We start from the raw sequence: 23,136 nt of genomic DNA, 5'->3' as shown, positions 1-23,136 counted from the left end.
GATTTCATTCCTGGGTTGTTACTATGAGTAAGAAGCTTGAAGAACTCAGGGAACATGGAATATGTAGTCCACAGAGATAATAGGCAGCAGTTTTATACCATTGTATAGGTACCCTCTGTCTCAGTGAGTTTCTTCTGACAAGTTCCTCCAATGTGTTCTTTACTTTTAAGAGTCCTAGAAACTGAGAAATAGGTGAGAACATGGTCACCTAGGGCCCTACTGGAGTGTATCTCATGTGCTTAAGCAGTTCACACCTGGTACTTGTGCGGTGGTCTTTGTACTTGGGACTAATGATCAGGTAACGAAGAAGACCAAGTACGTGAGATCAAGAGGTGGTAGACAGAAGCACATAGGCATCTTCCATTTCACAATTACATATATATATATATATATATATAAAACATATGTTTTATGGTGGGAGTGACAACATGGCACAATGTCAGCACAGAGGAGGGACACCTTTAGTAAGTCAGAGATAGGAGCATCATGGAATAACATAGGTTGGCAAATAAAGAATATGCAGTGAGGAAGCTGGGCTGATGAAGAAGCCTCTGTGTATATGTAAAGGTCCAGAGTCAAGAGAATACACCCACCTTGTAGAATTATAAAAAGGTGATTCTGGCTGTAAGTCAAGCACTAGACATGTGAAAACCATTCCTAAAATGTTGAGTTGACCATAATGAAAAGATTTCTTTCTTTATTTATGTGGGGCACAATTTGGGGACCATTCAAGTCAACAACTCAGGAGACTTCTATCTGAACATGTACTGGGGAAGAGATGTTTAAGGGTTTATTGAGAGGCCATAATTAAAAACAAAAATCAGAATGTCTTGTGCTCTCCAGTTCCCTGTTCTCAGGAGCAGACTTTTCTACTGAGCTGACTTTTGCTATTTCTAGTAGTATTAAACACTTTCTTCCTGTCCTGGCATTTTCTCAGCCACATATTATTTCATTTGTAATTTTACTGATTGTATTCATATTTGTTTGAATGTAACACATTCATACAAAATGTTAAAGGCATGGAAGAACATACATTGTAAAGTTACTCATTTTCTCATTTTTCACCTCAACTATACAGATCCCCTCGTATTGTGACATGTACACTAGTTTATTTATTATTTTCCACAGGTAGGTTATAACATCATCAGATTTACCTTATCAGTGTCCAACAGAGGGACTTGAAGTTGCATCCAGTCTTTGGTAATTATCATGATCCTGAAATAAGTAAACCACTGCACATATCATTTTTAATGGGGTAAAGAGATATAGAAATACCTTTGTGGAATTGCTAGATCAGAGGTATGTGCATTTTTATTTTTATGTGTATTATTAAAACTGTTCTTTGCTACCCATTAAGAAGGAAAAACTATGTGCTTCACAGTTTTATTTAGCACAGGTTTTTATTAGTAAAGTTCAATTTTTTCTTGTGTTTCTTTCTGCTTAATGTTGTTGTTGGTCAATTCCCATGAGAGCTCATTATGGCTTAAATAATCTTTATGACTAAAACATGAATTGAAACTGTTTTCTTCACATTGATATCTACTTGCTTGACTTGAGTCTTTTCTAGAAATCATTTCAGATTTTTTTAGTTGGTTCTCATTTCTTTAATTCAATAAGAATTGTTTCTCTCATATTCTTTGATACAGCTTTTCAGTTTTAAACTTATCTTGAATAAAACCAATACACACAAACAGTTTAAAAAGGAGCCATAGTATGATGCTATTAAAAAAAAAAAAGATGCCCCATTGTATAATTTCCTATCAGAGGTCCCCAGGCTGTTCAATAATATCACTGATTACTTCCGTCCCTACACTGACTGGTGTGCAGCCCCAGGGAGCACTGCAAGGAAAACAGTGCCGGCTGTATCGAGGATCTGTGACAATATCGATGGTGTTTTCTTTTTAGATGTTTCAATCTCTTCTTTTAGTCGATTTATCTCTTTATTTAACTTCTCAGATTTCTCTTTAAATCCCTCCATAAGCAGTTCTTCTTGGACCTATAAAAGAGGAAGAGTCCACTTTTGAGAATTCCCAGGTATTAACTACAAGAGTTGTGTATTTAACAAGTTCAGCAGTTGAGCTGACTGTCTACTTCTCTACCACCTTAGAACGTTCCTTGATATTTCCAGACCTTTGACCTGAAGAGTGGGAGTACCCAGGGCTTACACACTTGTGAGATTTCCTCACCACTTACTGGAAGTGGACAGGAATTTTATTCCAATACAAAGAATGCTGTGTGGGGGAGAATGCAGGTTGAATTCTGATTGATTCTCACTTCCAACCAGGTGGCATGGCCGCAATCCACTAATAAGTAATAGAAAATGCTGACCTTGTGGAAAACATTGGTTATCAACCTCCTGTTTGTGACACAGGTTTGTTTGAGTCTACTTATATAGATGAATCAGGAAGACACGGAAGAAAGGGGAGCGATTTCTGATCTTTCATTGTCCTTAATTTATATCAGACCCAATGTGATACATCAGACCAAATGGATCTGTTTCTGGTCTCTTTGATGGTTGTGCCAGAATCCACTCATATGGGGAACATAATCTCAAAGAACAATCCACCAACCTGGGGGACATTATTTGTATCAACTGTAGTCTATCACTGCACAAAGTCTATCAATACCTTATGGACTCTCATAGATTTATAGGTTTTATTAGAATTCAGGTGCACTTGAGGTGTCAGTGTCAGTGAGACATTTACTTTTTGAGTTTCCCTTTGGAATGCTGTCTGTACTTAACATTTTGCTCTTTCCCATTCTGAGGAAACTGGCATTGTCTGTAGGGACTGCCAGGCCCTATAACACTCACCTTTAGCTTGTGCTCCAGAACCCTTTCCTGCTCTCTCAGAATGTTCTCTCTCTCTCTCTCCATCTTCTCCTTAAGCTGCACAATGTTTTCCTGGAAGCTTCTCTTTTGGGCCTCCATCCTTTCTTGCTGCTCTTTCTGCTGCTGTCTTAGCAGCTCCTGTTCCTTCTCGGCTGCCTCCTTCTTGGCTCTCTCAGCTGCTCCACAAAGGTTTTAGAAGAGAGAAGAAACAACAGAATTGTGCTCTAGACTACTTGGTTCACACAACAAACTGATTCCAGAAAAGGGTAGAGGGAAATCTCTCAATTCATGCATTAGCAATGATATCTAGAGTGTGTTTGCAAATGTGATGGAAAACCCATTTACTGGACTCCACTAATGCTCTCAGTTTTAGTAGAGCATGTGATCCACAGAAAGAAGAATCTTCTGGTTTCAGGAATGTTTTCATATCCAGTCAGTCAAAGTTATAGGAACCTCCCCACCTTCTGAGAATTGTGACCTCCCCTGTACCTGCTATGGCCTTTATTCCATCAATGAGTGCTTTGTCTGACTGCAGAATGGATATTTCTAAGTCAGACTGTGACTTCAGAAAGCTCTGAAGGACCTCCTTTGCCTGGGAAATCAAGAAGGAGCAAAATCACTGTAGGCATCCAAGATCTGTTCTTCAGATGAGAAGGGCGTTATTCAACAGGCAAGAAAACTAACTCTAAATTTTGAATCCTTCTTAGGACCCCATATTGTTTTTTTCTTCTGTGGACACAACCAAAGTCTATGTATGCTGTTTGGTGGGACATGCAAACCCTCTGTAGCAGCCTCCTCCTAGCTCCCCAGCCTCCTCTCCAAAGAATGCTGCCCACCACCCACTCCAGTAGAATGTAGGAGCAGTTCTATAAACACATAACCCCTCTGTGTTTATGGTATTTGCACATCAGTTTTGTTATGCCTGGATCTGTTCTAGCCCTTCTCATGGTTGAATCTACAGATTCTTTGACTTGTACCACCAACCCCCTGTACCAGAAAACATTGCGTGGCTGTCTTCTGAGTTTCTTTTCAGATTTGTGAGATTGACATATAAAACTTGTATACATTGAAGGTCAATAACATGGTGTTTTGGTATATCTACATTGTTAAATGGTTCTTACAATTAAGACAATTTTCATGTTGGTCACATCAGTTACATTTTCTGTAGACATGAGAATAACAAGGTCTACTAAGTCACATTAAGGTACAGAATAGATTATTTCAACTACAGTCACACTTGTACATCAGGTGTCTATCACTCACTCATCTATAGCTGCATATTTACATATTTGACCAGTATTTGACCAGTAAGTCCCCTCCCACTCTCAGGTCCTGCTTATCAACAATACTATTCTAACTCTGTGTTAATATGAGCTGGATGACTTTTTGCCCGTTTTGTTTGGTTGGTTGGCTTTTGTGGTAGCACTGAACATTAAACATTCAACAATTGTCTTCCTGATTTTGGTTCATTTTATTTAGTGTATTATTCTTAGGGTAATCTATGTTTTCATCATTGGCACGCCTTTATTTTTTAATGACTAAGTAATATTCTGTCACATGGATGATATACCTAGTTGTATTAGTTAGTAATCACGACTGCATTGTACTGGCATAAAAACAGACACAAAGACAAGAGGAACAGACTAGAGAGCCAAGAAAGAATGAAATCAGACCTATATCTTACACCTTATATGAAAATGAACTAATGTGATCAAAGTTTTAAACGTAAGTCCTAAAACTATAAATCGTAGGACAAAACTTAGGGGGGAAATCCTTTGACATTTGCCTTCTCAGTGATTTCTTCGATTTAAAACCAACGACATAGGCAATGAATCAAAAGTAAATAAGTGGGACTGCATCAAACTAAAGTTTCTTCTCATCCCAGAAACTATCAACAAAATAAAAAATACAAGTATAGAATGGGAGAAAATATGTGCAAACTATATACTTCCTAATGGATTAATCCCAAAGTATATTAGAATATTCTACAACTCAACAGTATATATACATTATGCACACACACGCACACACACACATAAAACCTGATTAAAAAATGTGGAGAGGAGCTAAATACACATTCTATCCAAAGAAGAAATTCAAATGTCAAACAGATATTTGTAAAAGTGTTCAGCATCACTAATACCAGTGAAACACAAATGAAAAACTCAAGGAGATGACAGAATATCTGTGAGGATGACTATAATCAATGAGTCAAAGTACAACAGATGTTGCTGAGGAGGTGGAGAAAAGGGAACCTTGTAGAACTGCTGGGGGAATGTGAATTGGTGCAGCCATCAAGGAGAACAGCAGGAGGACTCCCAAAGAAGAACAGAATTCTGAGTTTCTGAAGGCTGCCCTGTGAGGTCTGTCACTGGCTCACTGTATGATCTTATGCCACTTATTAGATCCTCTATGCACTACGTTTCTTTACTCCATAAATGTGGAAGACAGTAGTACCTAGTTTATTTTATTCTGAGAATTAAATTGGTATTGCAACAAAATCACCTGAACCAGTACCTGACTTGGGAAGTGAAGGTTCAATGTCTTGTTAACAAGGGCTCATCATCATCCTCATTGTTACTATCAGCACATCCAGTTACTATTAGCATACCGCATTAATACACCATATCCAACTGAATGCTATTTTTCCCATTTCAAGAATGATACATTTCATGAGAACAAAGTTTTTTTCCTTTTCATTGTATCTTCTACTTAACACAAAAAACTATCCTTTTGGATAAATAAAAGAAAAGGCTGATTTCACCTAAATTTCTGGTTCTAACTCCTCTCTAAGAAGAACTATTTTCAGTTTATTTAAGAGCATTTAACAGGTGATATAAAATGATACAAATGTCAACATATTGCCATTCTCTCTCTTTGTTTCACAAATGGTGCTGTGACATTAGAGTTTCAGGAGCAACGCAGACCCTATGACTTCTTACTCCTCACCTTCACTCCTTTCCCATACTTTCGGTTGTAGCACTCTTCCACCATCTTCCTTGCATGTAAGTAGGAACTATGGCCTCCAGGAACAGAGAATGCTCCTCTTGATTCACTTAGCATTATAGGCTCTAAAAGCAGATTCAGGTGATACTGGTAGTATTCTTTAGAGTCCTCTTCATTCTGCAGCAAGAGAGCTTCCTTCTTTCTCTCTATAGTGTCCTGGAAGGGAAATACAAATAAAAGTGATTGTATGGGATTAGGAAGGATAGCAGGGTAAAGCAGATATTATTATTTCATATACATATATGACTGCATGACCCATGTGATCCTACAATAAGTACAATCAGAAAAATGAGAAATTATACTCAATTTATGTATGAGTTATCAAAATGCATAAATGCATTCTACTGTCATGTACAACTAATTAGAATAAATAGAATTTTAAAGTCAAATGAAGTCAAATGAAGTAAAATAAAGAGATGTTGCTAAAAGGCATGTCCAATGTGGTTCTCCTGGAATAAGCACTCAGACAGCCTCAGAGTGGTCTGAGACATGGAAAGGAGTTGGGAGATGTGTTTCACTAACAGACAGGTCTGGTCAGTTATCTGTGAGATCAAAAATTGCCTTAACTCCCTTCTGGTCAAGTTCAATCTCTGTAACACCATGAAGTTGGAAGACAAACTTGATGATTTATTCAGCTATTGTATTATTAATGGGAACCCAAACTCTAATAGTTACAATGAAAAGATAAATTTAAAGTAGAAGTAAATTTGTCAAGAAACGTGGGTTTCTGTGGTTGAAATTACATACATGGCAAACGATTCCCCAAGGAATGAGTTGAGTGTATTCTCAACAGAATTTTGAACCCTTCACAAATTCTTTTAGGAAGGGTGTGAATGTGTGAGAATAGAGGAATGGATTTTTGAATGTTTGTTTGTACTTGTAAATTACAATCCAGTGGATTCCTAAGAGTTTTTTTCACTGTTGTGTCATCCCAGATAGACTCAAAGACAAACTTCTAGCAAAGGTGCCTCTGGTCAGCAGCATTAGGCAGTCCCTGAGAGTTCTCTCCCTTGGTGTCCACACCCTGCCTTGTCCCTGAGCCTGTGAATATGAAGGATATTAATCCTATGATTTCAATGTGTTACACAGCACAGGTCGACTTTAAGAAATGGAAAGTACTCTATAGGGCAGCACCCAATCACACAAACCTTTTAAAAGCAGTTTTCTCTGACTGTGGCCGAAGAGGAAATCAGAGTGACTAGAGAAAGATTTGAAGGATCCTTGCTCTCTTGAGGGTGAAGAGAGCTTCCCCAGAGCACCAAGGTGAGAGCTAAGGCCATCTGACTCCTAGGTTTCAATGTGTGGTGCATTGAGCAGAGCACTCACACACCCTGCGCAGAGGTCTGACTGTGAGCCAATACATTCATGTTGCTTTAAGCTGCTCATCATTTAATAATTTGTTTTGCAGCAATAAAAAGTAAGTGTCATTTTTTAGAGAAAGGATGCACAGTAGCCTGAATAGCCCTGTTGCCCACAAAAAAACCAGGTCCTTTCTATGATGAGAGAGATGCAAACTCTGGAATCTAAAGGGTGGAGTTAAGTCTCATTCCAGAAGGAGAGGAATCAGGGAGGATAAATACAAAGACAATTACAACAAGCTTCTTCTGGAACTCATGCTCATCGTCCTTGAAGGAGTGCTCCATGAAGACTGCGATGGCTTCCCTCTCACAGGCTGCGTGCACCTCCAGCAGCTCCTGGAGTGTGTCTGTGGGGAACTCCACCCGCTGGGCCATCTGCTCACTGTAGTGGTGGGTTGCCTTCTGCATGGCTGCCGAGTTCTCACACTGGGCCAGAGTGGTCACTGCATCCTCCAAACAAAGAATGGTTCCTTTGTTGATGGCGTTTACATAGGTTTCCACCAGAGTCCCCAACCCTGAGTGACATGGAATACATAGAAAGACTTATTCATACTTTTTACAAGCTTTAAGAATCGACATTATAAAATTCACAAAAACTCTCTCTATATCAATGTTTTCTTCTTCTCCTACTGTGCTTTCTGCTCTTCCTTTTTCATCTCTTCTATGAATTAATCAGTATTTAATAACATTGTTTTTCCCACAAATTCCTTTTATCATTTTCAAATTCACCCCATTACACAATTTCTTATTGCAACCAAAAGGTTTTTACTTTTTCCTAGGAAAATATTTTCCTATTTAAATAAAATGAAAAAGAATTTATTAGAGAAAGTAAATTACATAATTTGTGAGTCTTATTTAAAATAAAAATGCAATTTTCCTTGTAAAAAATATCATCAGAATTTTACAGAAAGCAATAGAGTGTTTGAGCCAAGCACAGGTCCATCTCTACATGGGGACTGAAGGATTGCATAGACCACATCTTCCTGAAACTGTTGCTCTTCAAATTTGTTTCTCAAACACACAATGAGCTGACATGGGACTCAGGACCTGCTGGTTATTTTCTTACTAGTTTCAATTCATAAAATATCTTGTGTATTTTCACTGGAAAACATTTAATCCTATGGAACTTTTCATCAGTTTGCAGATTGTCTCTTCTTACTAGTAACTTCTGATGGTATCCACAGCATACTCATTTTGTGACATCTGTTAAGCTTCAACAAGTCCTCAGATATGGACACTTTAAGTAAAATGCATTTCTGTGGGTGGCATGAATGTCTACTTCAAATTCCTTACAAAAGCAAACAGGATTAATGACAAACTCACAAAAGAATCATAGCATTGTTATACATACTAAACCTCAAAGACTTGCTTTCAGACAAAAGAAACTCACGATTTCCAGTGACAAGGATTCCCCCTCTCAGGGTCTTGGTTTTGGCATTGGTGTAGACATAGGTACAGAAGTTTTTTGATTGCTCTACAAAAGTCCTTTTCAGTTGGTTTTGTGGAACTTCATCAATATGGGATAAGTGGTTTCTGTCATTCGTAGGTCGGTCAAAGACAAAGCACTTTCGTTTTGGAAAGAAATATCTGATACACTCTCTAGACATGTTGGAATTTTGGATTTTCTGATTCTCTCCTGTAAAAACAATACTCATTGAGGAAACGAGTCTGCAGGCAAAGGAATTGAGGAATTTTCTCAGAATCTTTGCCCAACTGCAGCTACTAAGTCCTTGAACATTCTTAATTCAATGATAAAAAGCAGTGTTATGTTAACTTGAACATCAATTTTTTTTTTTTTTATCAGAGCTGAGAGTCAAGGAAGTACTGAAGGACAGTAATGGAAACCACCTCCAGTGGAGAAACCTATAAATTGTCTCCTTAACCCCATTATAATGGTGATAAATTATTTATTAAAAGTTTGAGTTGACTGATTAATCACAAAATTCTCAGACTTTCTGATATTGCAGTCAAATGTTTGAAATGAGATGTGGGCTCTTAAGTAAAGTAATACTAGAAATAAGGCCAAGATATTGCTGGGAAAATTAACACAAGGAGGACAGAAGATACCCAGAACTGTGGAGAAAAATGCTTCAAAAATCAAATCCCCAAATCCCCAATCTAATTATATCTAGAATTCCTTTAGCAGAAAATGCCAAAGTAAAGTGAATTTCAATGTAAATTGTAAACTTCTTGATGTCAGATTATTTTGGACTTGACTTTGTCTTAATGATATTCTGCAGCATTAATCAGCAGTTCAAAATAGATGTAAGATCAAAGAATGAATAAACATGGGTAGTACTTATCTGCTAAATATAATCCATGTGATAAATGTATAATAGTAACATGATACCAGAATAAAGCTATGGGATGAAGAAGGTGATGTTGTCAAAAAGGTAAAATGATGGGTTAGACAATATTGCCAGATTTATGATTCATTTTCCCCCTTCCCATGAACCATTTATTATATAAATATCTTTTCTCTGAAGTATATAACTATCTACTTTGATATATTGAGTGAAATATTTTTAAAATTTGGTCATTAGATTTCCTGTGATTCTAGGTTTATTCATTTCTAGTTTGATAAATTTTTTTTCTCAAAATAGAAAGGCAAGTTAAACTTAATAACTAACAAATATATGAGCCTTAGAAATGGTAGCATTGATTATAATACTAATTTTTAAGGTATTGATTGTTCTAAAATTATTGGGTACAATATTGAGCCCTTAATTTCCTTAGTGAATCTAAATGTTAGCCTCTGAATATTTTTAAAAAATAATAACTGAAAATTGTGCCATCCTGTCAATCATCAATCACCATTAGCAAGGTCTTTAATCCAGTCTCAAATAAACATATATGGAACATTGAAGGACAGGGCTCAGTTGATCCCACTTCCTTATTGAATCTCTCCCCACTATTACCTGAAATTAGCTTCAAGGCATTCTCCAGGTACTCATCTTCTGTGAGGGGGTGTCCATTCAACTTCAGTTCCAGCGTGAAATCTCGCACAGTCCAAACAAAGTCTGGAAAGAAACTTACAAACTCAGTGGAATCCTCTACTTCATCCGATGTGGAGTCAGATTTTGCCCTGATTAGTTGTGTGAGTTCAGTCACATAGCTGGGATCTTAGCTAAGGAACGAGATGTACCACAATTTCCAGATCTCCCTTAGGAACAAGTTTTGTAAACTTCCCTTTTTTTCCCTGTGTCCACTCTTACTCAATGAAGAGAATCAAGTTAGAAGAAAGAAGAAACAGCCTCAGTTGCATTCTCTTATACTCAATGAGACATGGTTTTTTGGTTTTTGGAAGGATACTGTAACTGCTCCAGGGCCTGGTGGTCGATGGTACCCATGCTGTTGTAGACAAGGGTGCTGCTGAGAAGTACAGCCAGGGCAAAGGTCCAGGAGTCATTCTTAGGGTCACCCTAGGAAGCACATGAGAGCAAGGGGCTTAGGAGTTCAGTCTTCATTCATTCATTCAATTCGTTGTTCTTTAAATCTCATTTTTGATATTTATATTAGTCCCTCTCAGAATATTAGTTTGTTTAGCTATGAAGAAAAATGAAGGTCATTCCCAATGTGCACAAAATAGTTAATAAAATGTCTAGAACATAGTAGGTGTCTCGTAAGTGGGCAATTGCTCATTACACATTTCATCTTAATCATGGCTATACTAAGGATACAAGCACTTTTCAGTTAAGTCCAACAAAACTTTATTTGACATTTGTTTATTTTTTTAATCTAAATTTCTTAATGTTTATGGAACATTTAGAAAAATGTATGATTCCTTAGCAAACAAAATTGGTAATAAATCAGGAACTTAAGAAAACATTCCTAAGTAACATTTGAGTAACCAAAGAGCAAATGAAATAGAAATCATGCATTTGGTTTTATAGATACAAAGTTCCATATGACAGTCCCTGCTCACAGGAGTATCACTTTATGGAGGTGCAGATACACATAACCGTATGAAACACAGCCCAAATGATAATCTGTGAGGAGAGGAAACCAAAGTTAATAAAAGAAAGAAAGAAAGAAAGAAAGAAAGAAAGAAAGAAAGAAAGAAAGAAAGAAAGAAAGAAAGGAAGGAAGGAAGGAAGGAAAGCATGGGTGGGGAGGCCCATGAATGTGAATAATTTCTCTGGGAATTCAGATGAAGAAGTCACTAACTGAGTTTTAAAGATTTGAACTTGTGGAGATGCAGGGATCAAGCAAGTGGAAGGACCAGCAGCAGCAAGTCTAAATTGATAGAGTACAGCATTCTTTAATTTCACTGAGGCAGTGAGTGTGCAGGCCAGAGTGCAAAGAGGCCTGAAACAAGATCCTTGGTAAGACCTAAAAGGCTTCGAAATAGATCCAGATCCTACCCAAATCCAATTACAAGTTATAAAGTGATTCTGCTGCCATCAGCTTAGGTTTTGTTATGTTTTCTTCTCCTGAGAATTGCCATTACATATAAAGAAAAGGTTTTATGCAAACTACAACATGTTGTGTATCAATAGTCCATATTGGTGTTATACAGAGAGGACAACTGAGAATGGAAAAACTGAATTTTTAAATTTTGAATTTCTAAGTCTATGCTTTCCTTCCCTGCTTGGTGTCCCCACCACCAAATTTGCAGTACTGAAGCCAAAGATCTACTGCTGCTACTTTCAATTAGTTTGAGAATATATAAATTAGGAGAAAAAATTGATTACAAGTAATTGAAATACCTAAAAATTTTGTCATTTGTAATATTTTTGTTGGGTCTAGCTCCTTCTTTTAGTCAGTGAATATTTCATGTCAACAGCTCAGACACCTGGGTCAAAATCTTAATGATAATCTGTGAGGAGAGGAAACCAAAGTTAATAAAAGATGAAGTTCGTCTGAAGATTACATATATGGATTCTTAACCAAAAGCCTATTTTCTTGGCCTCTACTTTTAAAGTTACAAAACCCATTGACCCCAGAGGCTATAGCTTTCTTCAGGAAGCTTTTCCTGGCTCTAATGACTGGATCAGTTTCCCACTTTTTGCACCTGTTTCCTTGTACTGATCTCATTTCATATTTCTTGTCTATACAACCAGGCTCTAGATCTTATCTTATTTACTGATATATTCATAGCACTTGGCACAGAGCCCTGGACTTCGGCAGTTTGACATGTATTCTTTAAATTAAATTGCACATTCTAGTATTAAAAATATAAAGATCTGTCCTAATTTAACAATATTACAGTATGGATGTGAGGTGTCCCTCAAAAGCTTATGTGTAAAACAATGCAAAAAAGTTCAGAGGAGAAATTGGGTTATGAAAGCCTGTACCCAGTCAGTGAATCAATCCCCTGAAGGGATTAACTGAGTGGTAATTGAAGGCAGGTAGGGTGTAACTAGAGGAGATGGGTCCCTGGGGGCATGCCTATGGATTATATATTTTGTATCTGGTGAGTGGAGTCTCTTTTTCTGCTTTCTGATCATCATGTGAGCCACTTCCTTCTGCCAAACTCTTCTATCAGGATGTTCAGCCTTACCTCGATCCTTGATGAATGGAGCCAGCAATTATGGACAAAGGCCTCTATAATTATGAGCCCCCAAATAAAGTTTCCTTCCTAAAATTGTTCTTGTCAGGTTATTTGACAGAAAAATCCCTGAAGCAACCAAGCTACTTTAGGTTGCTAGGGAAGTTTGAGGAAATGGAATTTATGCTCATTATTCATAATTGGATTACAAGTACAGGAATACGTCACAGATATTGAATTGAGGTGACAAATTGAATGACACATGTAAAGAGCACTATGGATTCTCTGCCTCACCTTTTCCACATCACCCAGGCCCTCAGTGTCCAGGAGGACCAGGGTGTGGTCTGGTTTGGTGGGGTGGGGCACACACCACATCCAGATGCCCTTATGTACAGCCCTCACTGTGGAGTCCAGAGGGAAGCCTGTGAAGGAAGAGGAGAAAGCAACATAGAGTGACAGCAGAAAGGTAAAGCTGCCAGAGGCTACATTGGTTAAATTTGTAGGAACAGAAAGTGTTGAGCAAGGATAGTGTTTGCTTCTATTTCACAAGGATAAGGAATCCAAGTGTCATCTTTCTCAAAAAAACACTCTGTGTCCCCAATTCACCTCATCTTTTAAGTGCTCAAATTTTTCACATTACAGAATTTTTGTAAACTCTTGTGTATTGCTGTGTATTTTTTTCTGATCAGGAAGAGCTCCAGTGTCCTCTGGCTTCAGGTTGAGTTCAACTTGCTGTTGAACAAGGGAAGTCTTTGTACCTGTGCACCAGGATGCAAATATGAGAATATTTATAACTACCTTATTCATTAAAGATAAAACCTGGTAATAACACCACTGCTCATCAACAACAAATGGATAAATAAATTGTGGCATCCTCAGAAATTAGCATACCACAAAGTAGTAAAAATGAACAAATAACAGATATGTGTGACAAACAGAGGATGCTCATAAGCTTCTTGTTCAGCAAAGGAAGCAAGACCCACAGGAATACAGACATGACAGTCCATTTTATATAAAAGTTAAAAGGAGGCTAAACTAACTTATTTTGAAGAATGCATAATAGACTATAGAACCATTATTTAGAAGCAAGAATAGAAGTGTGTCCTGAACACCACAACATTGAAGAGCTTTGAGTGTGAGGGTATGATTTGTACTTTTGAAAGTTGGTAAGATTTCACTTCCTGATCTAGATAGTGATAATATAATTGTTCACTTTATACTTATTAAGTATATTGTATACATGTGCTTTATGTACTTTGTTATAGTTTGCATATTACAAAAGGCTAAGTAAGAGCAGCATGCTAATTTGTCCATGATTTGCTATGAAATAGAGAAAAAAATGAACTGATAGCTCAATTTGGATATTGGATATTGAGGAATCCTACTGTGCATCATTCTGTCCATCCATTTTTTTAAAAAGACATATTAACTGTATTTGTATGCTCCATCAAATTGATATATAGCTTGGACAAAAGAATACAGGTGGTAGAAAGGGAGCAACTGGTAGGGATAGCTCCTGAGCAGGTGAGAGTGAATGAGATCAGGAAGAACAGTGAAGCAGATATTTAATAAGTTTGGGGAACTCTTTATTAGTGGAGAAAAGCATGAGATACTTTTGGATAGGTTAGAGGTTATAAATCTGCTGGCAAGAATTAGAAATTTTCTGTAGTGGGAAGGATTGGCCTCTTCCTTAATATGACCCTGGAGAAAGTGAGATCAACGTGTCCTATTTATGGTTCTATGTGATGGCCTCTGACCCAGGACCACACTCACCATGATTCTGTCCTGCAAGATGATTCATCAGGTAGGATTTCCCAGTACGAAATATCCCTACAATGGCCACCACCACCACAGGTTGACATGTCTTGTGAAGAATCCTTAAGGCTTTTGAATTCACCACCAGCTGCTCATTTCTGTTTTCCACTAAACAAATGGGGGTCTTCATAGTAGACTCAGATGCCATGGAAACCTATAACTCAGAAAAACCACTCAGTGAATCACAAGATCTTGAAGTCATTTCTGATGACTATTCAAGGCACATGCATATCAGTCCTCTGCTTGTGGAATATTTATATTAGCTTTCTACATTTTGTAGAAAAAAAACCATTACCTAGCATGTCAAGTCTGGTATAGAAGACTAACGTATATTATCTTTTATTAAAGGACTCAAAAAATATTTCCAGACAAGAGAAGAAAATATAAGGGATAAAAATAGGAAAGGAAGAAGTCAAATGATCATTGTTTGCAGATAGTATGTTTTTATACTTAGAAGATCCAAAGGACTCCACCAACAGATTGCTAGAGTTAGACATATTTGACAAAGTCGCAGGTTATAAAATGAATAGATTTCCTATATATTATTCTGAATCCAATGAATAAGAAATCAGGAAAACAATTTCATTCACAAGAACCTAAAAAAATAAAAACTACTTTAGAATAAATTAACCAAGAAGGTGAAAGACTTCACCTACAGAACATTGAAGAAAGAAATTGAGGAAAACCTCAGAAGATGGATGAAAAGACCTCCCATACTCATGAATCAGCAAACTTAATAATTAATTATAATAATTATGATTAATTAATTAAAATAATATTGCTAAGATGACCAAACTATCAAAAGCAATATACAGATTCAATGCAATATCCATCAAAATACCAATGACATTCTTCATATAACTAGAAAAATAAGTCCTAAAATTCTTTTAAAGAGTAAAAGACCCAGAATAGTCAAAATAATTGTAAACAAATGAAAAAAAAAAGCAATGCTTGAGGCATCACAATACCTGACTTTAAATTATACTACAGAGCTATAGTAACAGAAACTGCATGTTACTGGCATAAAAACAGGTACATAGATCAATGGAATAGATTAGGAGATACAGAAACAAACACACACCGATAGTCATCTGATCCTTGACAATTTTTTTTTTAATTTATTTATTTTTTACGTATACATAGGGTAATGATGTTTATTTTTTTCCCTTCCCCCCCTCCCATCCCTCTTTTCCCTCTATACAGTCCTTCTTTCCTTCATTCTTCCGCTCTCCTTAGCCTAACTCTAAACCTAACCCTAAACCTAATGCTAACCCCTCCCAACCCCCATTATATGTCCTCATCCACTTATCAGCGAGATCATTCGTCCTTTAGTTTTTTGAGATTGGCTTATCTCACTTAGCATGATATTCTCCAATTTCGTCCATTTGCCTACAAATGCCATAATTTTATCATTCTTCATTGCGGAGTAATATTCCATTGTATATATATGCCACAGTTTCTTTATCCATTCATCAACTGAAGGGCATCTAGGTTGGTTCCACAATCTGGCTATGGTGAATTGAGCAGCAATGAACATTGATGTGGCTGTATCTCTGTACTATGCTGATTTTAAGTACTTTGGGTATAGGCCAAGGACTGGGATACCTGGGTCAAATGGTGTTTCCATTCCAAGCTTTCTGAGGAATCTCCACACTGCTTTCCAGAGTGGCTGCACTAATTTGCAACCCCACCAGCAATGTATGAGTGTTCCTTTTTCCCCACATCCTCGCCAAAACCTATTGTTGCTTGTGTTCTTGATAATCGCCATTCTAATTGGGGTGAGATGAAATCTTAGGGTAGTTTTGATTTGCATTTCCCTTATTACTAGGGATGTTGAACATTTTTTCATATATCTGTTGATTACTTGTACATCTTCTTCTGTGAAGTGTCTGTTCATTTCCTTAGCCCATTTGTTGATTGGATTATTTGTATTCTTGGTGTAGAGTTTTTTGAGTTCTTTATAGATTCTGGAAATTAGCGCTCTATCTGAGGTATGGTTGGCAAAGATATTCTCCCGCTCTGTAGGCTCTCTCTTCACATTTCTGATAGTTTCCTTTGCTGAGAGAAAGCTTTTGAGTTTGAATCTATCCCAGTTATTGATTCTTGCTTTTATTTCTTGTGCTATGGGAGTCCTGTTAAGGAAGTCTGATCCTAAGTCAACAAGTTGAAGATTTGGACCTACTTTTTCTTCTATAACATGCAGGGTCTCTGGTCTGATTCCGAGGTCCTTGATCCATTTTGAGTTGAGTTTTGTGTAGGGTGAGAGATAGGGGTTTAATTTCATTCTGTTGCATATGGTTCTCCAGTTTTCCCAGCACCATTTGTTGAAGAGGCTATCTTTTCTCCATTGCATATTTTTGGCCCATTATCTAGTTTGAGAAAATTGTATTTATTTGGGTTTGTGTCCATGTCCTCTATTCTGTATCATTGATCTACCTGTCTATTTTGGTACCAATACCATGCCGTTTTTGTTACTATTGCTTTGTAGTAGAGTTGAAGATCTGGTATTGCAATACCCCCTGCTTCTCTCTTGGTACTGAGGATTGCTTTAGCTATTCTAGGTTTCTTATTCTTCCAGATGAATTTCATAATTGCTTGCTCTATTTCTGCAAGGTACATCATTGGGATTTTAATTGGAATTGCATTGAATCTGTTTAGCACTTTAGGTAGTATAGCCATTTTGACAATATTAATTCTGCCTATCCAGGAACATGGGAGATCTTTCCATCTTCTAAGGTTTTCTTGAATTTCTTTCTTTAGTGTTCTATAGTTCTCATTGTAGAGGTCTTTTACCTCTTTTGTGAGATTGATTCCCAAGTATTTTATTTTTTTTGAGGCTACTGTGAATGGGGTAGTTTTCCTAATTTCTCTTTCTGAAGATTCATCACTTATGTATAAAAATGCATTGGATTTATGAGCATTGATCTTGTAACCTGCTACTTTACTGAATTCACTTATGAGTTCTAAAAGTTTTCTGGTGGAATTTCCAGGTTCCTCTAAATATATAATCATGTCATCAGCGAACAGGGATAGTTTGAGTTCTTCTTTTCCTATTCGTATCCCTTTAATTTCTTTGGTTTGTCTGATTGCTCTGGCTAGAGTCTCAAGGACGATGTTGAATAGAAGTGGTGAAAGAGGGCATCCCTGCCTTGTTCCAGATTTTAGGGGGAACGCTTTCAGTTTTTCACCATTTAGAATGATATTAGCCATGGGCTTAGCGCAGATTGTCTTTATAATGTTTAGGAATGTTCCCACTACCCCAATTTTTTCTAGTGTTTTGAGCATGAAGGGGTGCTGTATTTTATCGAATGTTTTTTCTGCATCTATTGAAATAATCATGTGATTCTTAACTTTAAGTCTGTTGATATGGTGAATGACATTTATTGATTTCCGAATGTTGAACCAACCTTGCATCCCTGGGATAAAACCCACTTGATCGTGGTGCACTATCTTTTTAATATATATTTGTATGCGATTTGCTAAAATTTTGTTGAGAATTTTTGCATCGATGTTCATTAAGGATATTGGTCTGAAATTTTCTTTCCTCGATGTGTCTCTGTCTGGTTTAGGTATCAGGGTAATATTGGCTTCATAGAACGAGTTTGGGAGGGTTCCCTCCTCTTCTATTTCATGGAATAGTTTGAGGAGTATTGGAATGAGCTCTTCTTTAAAGGTTTTGTAGAACTCGGCTGAGAACCCATCTGGTCCTGGACTTTTCTTTGTTGGTAGCCTTTTGATGACCTCTTCTATTTCATTGCTTGAAATTGGTTTATTTAAGTTGTGTATGTCCTCCTCGTTCAGTTTAGGTAATTCATATGTCTCTAGAAATTTGTTGATGTCTTCGAGGTTTTCTGTTTTGTTGGAGTATAGATTTTCGAAATAGCTTCTAATTATGTTTTGTATTTCACTCGTGTCTGTTGTGATGTTTCTCAGCAACAGGAGGTGCTAGCCTAAAGGAATAGCCAAATAAAGGAGAAACCAAATCATGTCAAAAACAAAGATGAGTCAATTGACTGGGAATATAAATCATATCACAATAATAACCCTGAATGTTAATGGCCTGAATTCATCAATCAAAAGACACAGACTGGCAGATTGGATTAAAAAGAAAAATCCAACAATATGCTGCCTGCAAGAGACTCATCTCATAGAAAGAGACACCCATAGACTAAAGGTGAAAGGATGGGGAAAAACATATCATGCACACGGACACAGCAAAAAAGCTGGAGTATCCATCCTCATTTCAGATAATGTGGACTTCAAGCCAAAACTAGTCAGAAGGGATAAAGAAGGACATTACATGCTGCTTAAGGGAAGTATAAATCAGCAAGACATAACAATCATAAATATCTATGCCCCGAACATTGGCTCATCCACGTACGTCAAACAAATCCTTCTCAATTCCAGAAATCAAATAGACCACAACACAATCATACTAGGCGATTTTAACACACCTCTCTCACCACTGGATAGATTGTCCAAACAAAAATTGAATAAAGAAACTATAGATCTCAACAACACAATCAGCAATTTAGACTTAACAGACATATATAGAATATACCATCCAACAAAGAACGAATACACTTTCTTCTCAGCAGCACATGGATCCTTCTCTAAAATAGACCATATTTTATGCCACAAAGCTACTGTTAGCAAATACAAGAAGATAGAGATACTACCTTGTACTCTATCAGATCATAATGGATTGAAATTAGAAATAAATGACAGAATAAAAAACAGAAACTTCTCCAATACCTGGAGACTAAATAATACACTATTATATGATGAATGGATAACAGAAGACATCAGGAGGGAAATAAAAAAATTCTTAGAAGTAAACGAGAACAAAGACACATCATATCAAAATCTCTGGGACACTATGAAAGCAGTACTTAGAGGAAGATTTATTTCATGGGGTGCATTCAAAAAAAGAAGTAGAAATCAACAAATAAACGACTTAACACTACAGCTCAAAGTGCTAGAAAAAGAAGAGCAGACCAATACCAAAAGTAGTAGAAGACAGGAAATAGTTAAAATCAGAGCCGAAATCAACGAAATTGAAACAAAAGAAACAATTGGAAAAATTAACAAAATAAATAGTTGGTTCTTTGAAAAAATAAATAAAATTGATAAACCCTTAGCCACACTAACAAAGAGAAAGAGGGAGAAAACTCAAATTACTAAAATTCGGAATGAACAAGGATCCTTGACAAATTGACAAAAACATACATTGGGGAAAAAGGCTTTTAAACAAATGTTGGGATAACTGACTATTCATATGTAGAAGAATGAAATTAGACCCTTATCTCTCCTTTTGCACAAAAATTGACTGAAAATGCATAAAGACCTAAGAATTAGACCAAAAACTATATAACTCCTATAAGAAAATATAAGGTAACACTTCAGCATATAGGTACAAGCAATGATTTTAACAGTTGAACCCCTAAAGCTCAGGAAATAAGGTCAAGAGTTAATGGGATGACATCAAATTTAAAAGCTTCTGCCTACAAAAGGAAACAATTAACCATGTGAAGAAAGAACCTATGAATGAGAGAAAAATCTTTGTGGCTACACTTTCAACAGAGGATTAATATCCAGAATACATAAATTAAAAAAAAAATAACCCAGTTAATAAGTGGGCAAATGGACTAAACAAACACTTCTCAAAAGAAGAAATACAAATAGCCAACAAATACATGAAAACATGTTCAACATCATTAGCAATTAGGGAAATGCAAATGGAAGTTACACTGGAATATCATCTAACACCAGTCAGAATGGCAATCATCATGAATACAAATAATAATAAATACTGGTGAGGATTTGGAAAGAATGGAAAACTTTTACATTGTTGGTGAGGACAGTAAATTTGTACAACCGCTGTGGAAATCAGTATCGAGATTCCTCAAAAGACTTGGCATGGAACCACCATATGATCCAGCTGTACCACTTCTTGGTATTTATTTTGAAGAATTAAAGTCAACATACTAATGTGATACATGTATACCCATGTCTATAGCAGCACAATTCACAATAGTCAAACTATGGCACTAACCTAGGTATCCATCAACAAATAATGAATAAAGAAAATGGCATATATATGCACACTGGAGCTATGTTCAGTCATAAAGAAAAATGAACTATGTCATTTGCAGGAACATGAACAGAATGTGAGGCCATTATGTTAAGCAAAATAAGTCAAACTCAGAAGGTCAGGAGAAGTGCTGGGGAGTTAAATTGACCAAATCATATTATTATATTGTGTGCATGTACAAATATGTAACAACAAATCCCAAATTGTAAAACTGCAATGCACCAATAAAAAAAATGTGTAAAGAGAAGGAGAAAGCATTGCCTGAGATTTTTCAGAACAGTATGAGGAAAGCAAAGCACTGAAGACAGAGACCTGAGAATATTAACATTTTGGGGCAAGTGGAGGCAGAATGAGTAGTGGTAGAGATGAACACTGGTTAGAAAAACTGTGTAGGCATTACAAAAGAAATGGTTCTTTCATTAATTCAAGGAATACTTTTTGAGACTTGCCACATGCTGAATACTGTACAAGAGATCCATTACCAGAGAGCGTACTAAATGAATACAAATTCCTGCCTCGAAGATCTCTATTCTAGTGGGGAAACATAATAAAATTAATGAACTGTAGTGTGATAATGACAAGTTCTCAGAAGAAAATAAGCAGGGAATAAGGTAAGGCCTCCAGGAAAATGAGATAAAGTGAAGGTTCTCATCACCTGCATTGAGGACAGGTATAGGGAATAAATCAGGAGACCACTGAGAACAGGAGGAGGGGCACACCTTCCCCTGCCTGCCCCTTCTGCACCAAAGAGATCAGCTGAGCTGCACAGCACAGAGCCCTTTGGGACAAAGGCCATGGGACCACTCCCAGTGGCCTCCTAGGCTCTTCCTGCACTCTGCAGTGCAACCCAGAGTGGAGTTTTCCTTGGAGATTTTGCTGACATTTTTAATTGGAGGGACAAGTTCATGGGTGGCCAGTTCCACAGCTAACTCACCTGGCAGGGGCTCTGCAATCAGTGGACAAGTTCTCAGTTGCCTCTGCTCACAGCTTGCCTTTCCTCCACACCTGGCTCCTCTGAAAACCAACTGTTCTTCTTAGAAGCCATAAACAAAAGAGGATATTGCAACCACCCAAAGAGGGAGTTAAGATGAATCGAACTGAAATCAAAAGTAAACTTCTGTTCCTGCATTGAGGTTTCACACTGTTTCTGAAGAAGCAGGAAATGGAGTTTGTGAGATGAGTCACAGGGTTGTGGGGGAGACCAGAATCTGAAGTTGCTCTGTCATTTCTCACTGATCGGCACACCTTTCTGCTGCCCAAGAAGCTCCTGTTAAGTCAGGTGCTGGCATCTTACCACATCAGTGATGGGGTCATCACACTCTCCAGGGTACTACCACATTCCTGGGCATTATGAGTTCCCTAGGAAACAGGTCCACTGACTTGCACAGAGCCTGATGGGAAAGCCCACAGCCTTCTGCAGACAGTAGGAAGCACTTGGGGAGAGTCAGTGGGTGGGGCCTGATGCCCACTGAGTGTGTCTGCATGTGGACAAGGTGCACTTTCTCCAGGTCACCCTTAGAAGCTCCCCTTTACACATTTGCACCACCTGTCAGGGATTGTTCATTTTAAGTGGAAGAACTTTTAAACTTGTGACTTAATACCAGATTTCACTGTTTGAAAGAGTTCACTCCACGCCCTCCCCAGTACCACTAAAAAGGGAAATAAATTTTTTGGAATGACAAATCCTCCTTTCCATTCTTTGAGAGTCAAAGATCTCCCCAAATTGAAAGTGATATACTTTGGTGTACAGGTGGACAGACAAGGTTTGTTTGTTATAAGAGAAAGCATGATCCACAGAAAACTAGCATCGAACTATGTGTGCCTGGTTCTTGCAAGGACTAAACCCATAGAAGAATCAGTGATTTCTCTCCAGTGCTGCTGGATCCCTAAGCCACTGTGATTTGGACAACTTGCCTACGTCTACAGTACCCACCTCCTGCCTCCCTCCACTACCTTTCAGAGCACTAGGTTCAAACAGTCACCACCCAGATGAAGCAGCAGAGAGCAACATTTCCACAGCAAGCACCAGGGTGTGTCCCTACAACAGCAAGTGTTCTGCCCCTGGACCCCGTTCTTCTCTCCTTTTTTCTGTTTTCAGTAGTCTTTGAGGGAAAGAGAAACTGCCTTGGTGACCTGACATAAACCTGCTCTGATTAGGGAGTGAAGGCAAATCCTCCAGTTCAGTCTATTTTTGCCTTTCTCTAACTCTGTTTTCAGTGTCCCATTTCTTTAACTGCCCATTCTGTCCCAGTAGCCTAACCTTCATCATCATAATGGTGAGATTTGTAGAGAAAGTTCTAATTTCTATGGCAGCCAGCTGTTCAAGGAAAGCATTGAATGAGATTTCTTTTCTTCCAAACATAATGAGCTTCTCTTAGTCCTTGTGCCCCTTCACCAGGTGATGACTGTGTTATACCCAATGTTGAATGTCACTATAAAGTCATTAGAATGGGAGTGCTGTTATTGGGGAGCTCTGTCCAAGTATTACATGTTCTCAATGATCCCATTATCCTCTCAACTCTACCTTAGTTGGTAGGTAACC

At 37.5% G+C, this 23,136-nt stretch overlaps 1 protein-coding gene across 1 annotated transcript; it reads right to left on the bottom strand.

Moving 5' to 3' along the window:
* Positions 1 to 1,403: 1,403 nt before the first annotated feature.
* LOC124965611 (guanylate-binding protein 4-like) lies at positions 1,404 to 21,656 on the bottom strand. Its single transcript, XM_047526668.1, has 11 exons — positions 21,529 to 21,656; positions 14,459 to 14,654; positions 12,980 to 13,107; positions 10,507 to 10,616; positions 10,113 to 10,309; positions 8,585 to 8,830; positions 7,429 to 7,709; positions 5,780 to 5,992; positions 3,320 to 3,422; positions 2,813 to 3,006; positions 1,404 to 1,996 (listed from the first exon to the last, which is right to left on the bottom strand). Exons 2-11 carry the CDS (start codon positions 14,646 to 14,648, stop codon positions 1,808 to 1,810), a joined length of 1,851 nt encoding a protein of 616 aa, XP_047382624.1. The 5' UTR covers positions 14,649 to 14,654; positions 21,529 to 21,656; the 3' UTR covers positions 1,404 to 1,807.
* Positions 21,657 to 23,136: the final 1,480 nt, after the last annotated feature.

This window comes from Sciurus carolinensis, chromosome 1 (assembly GCF_902686445.1).
Source record: "Sciurus carolinensis chromosome 1, mSciCar1.2, whole genome shotgun sequence".
NCBI lineage: Eukaryota > Metazoa > Chordata > Mammalia > Rodentia > Sciuridae > Sciurus > Sciurus carolinensis.
The sequence above is the reverse complement of the archived record's forward strand: the minus strand, read 5'-3'. Positions and strand labels throughout refer to the sequence as shown.

What these genes read in the sequence shown, in the direction of transcription:
- LOC124965611 (XM_047526668.1), bottom strand. Translation starts at nt 14,648, where the DNA reads ATGGCATCTGAGTCTACTATGAAGACCCCCATTTGTTTAGTGGAAAAC. An exon ending in TCTTGCAGGACAGAATCATG is followed by an intron (nt 13,108 to 14,458) that starts GTGAGTGTGGTC and finishes CTTCCTTCACAG; the next exon opens with GCTTCCCTCTGGACTCCACA. An exon ending in GCCTGGGTGATGTGGAAAAG is followed by an intron (nt 10,617 to 12,979) that starts GTGAGGCAGAGA and finishes TGTGCTTCCTAG; the next exon opens with GGTGACCCTAAGAATGACTC.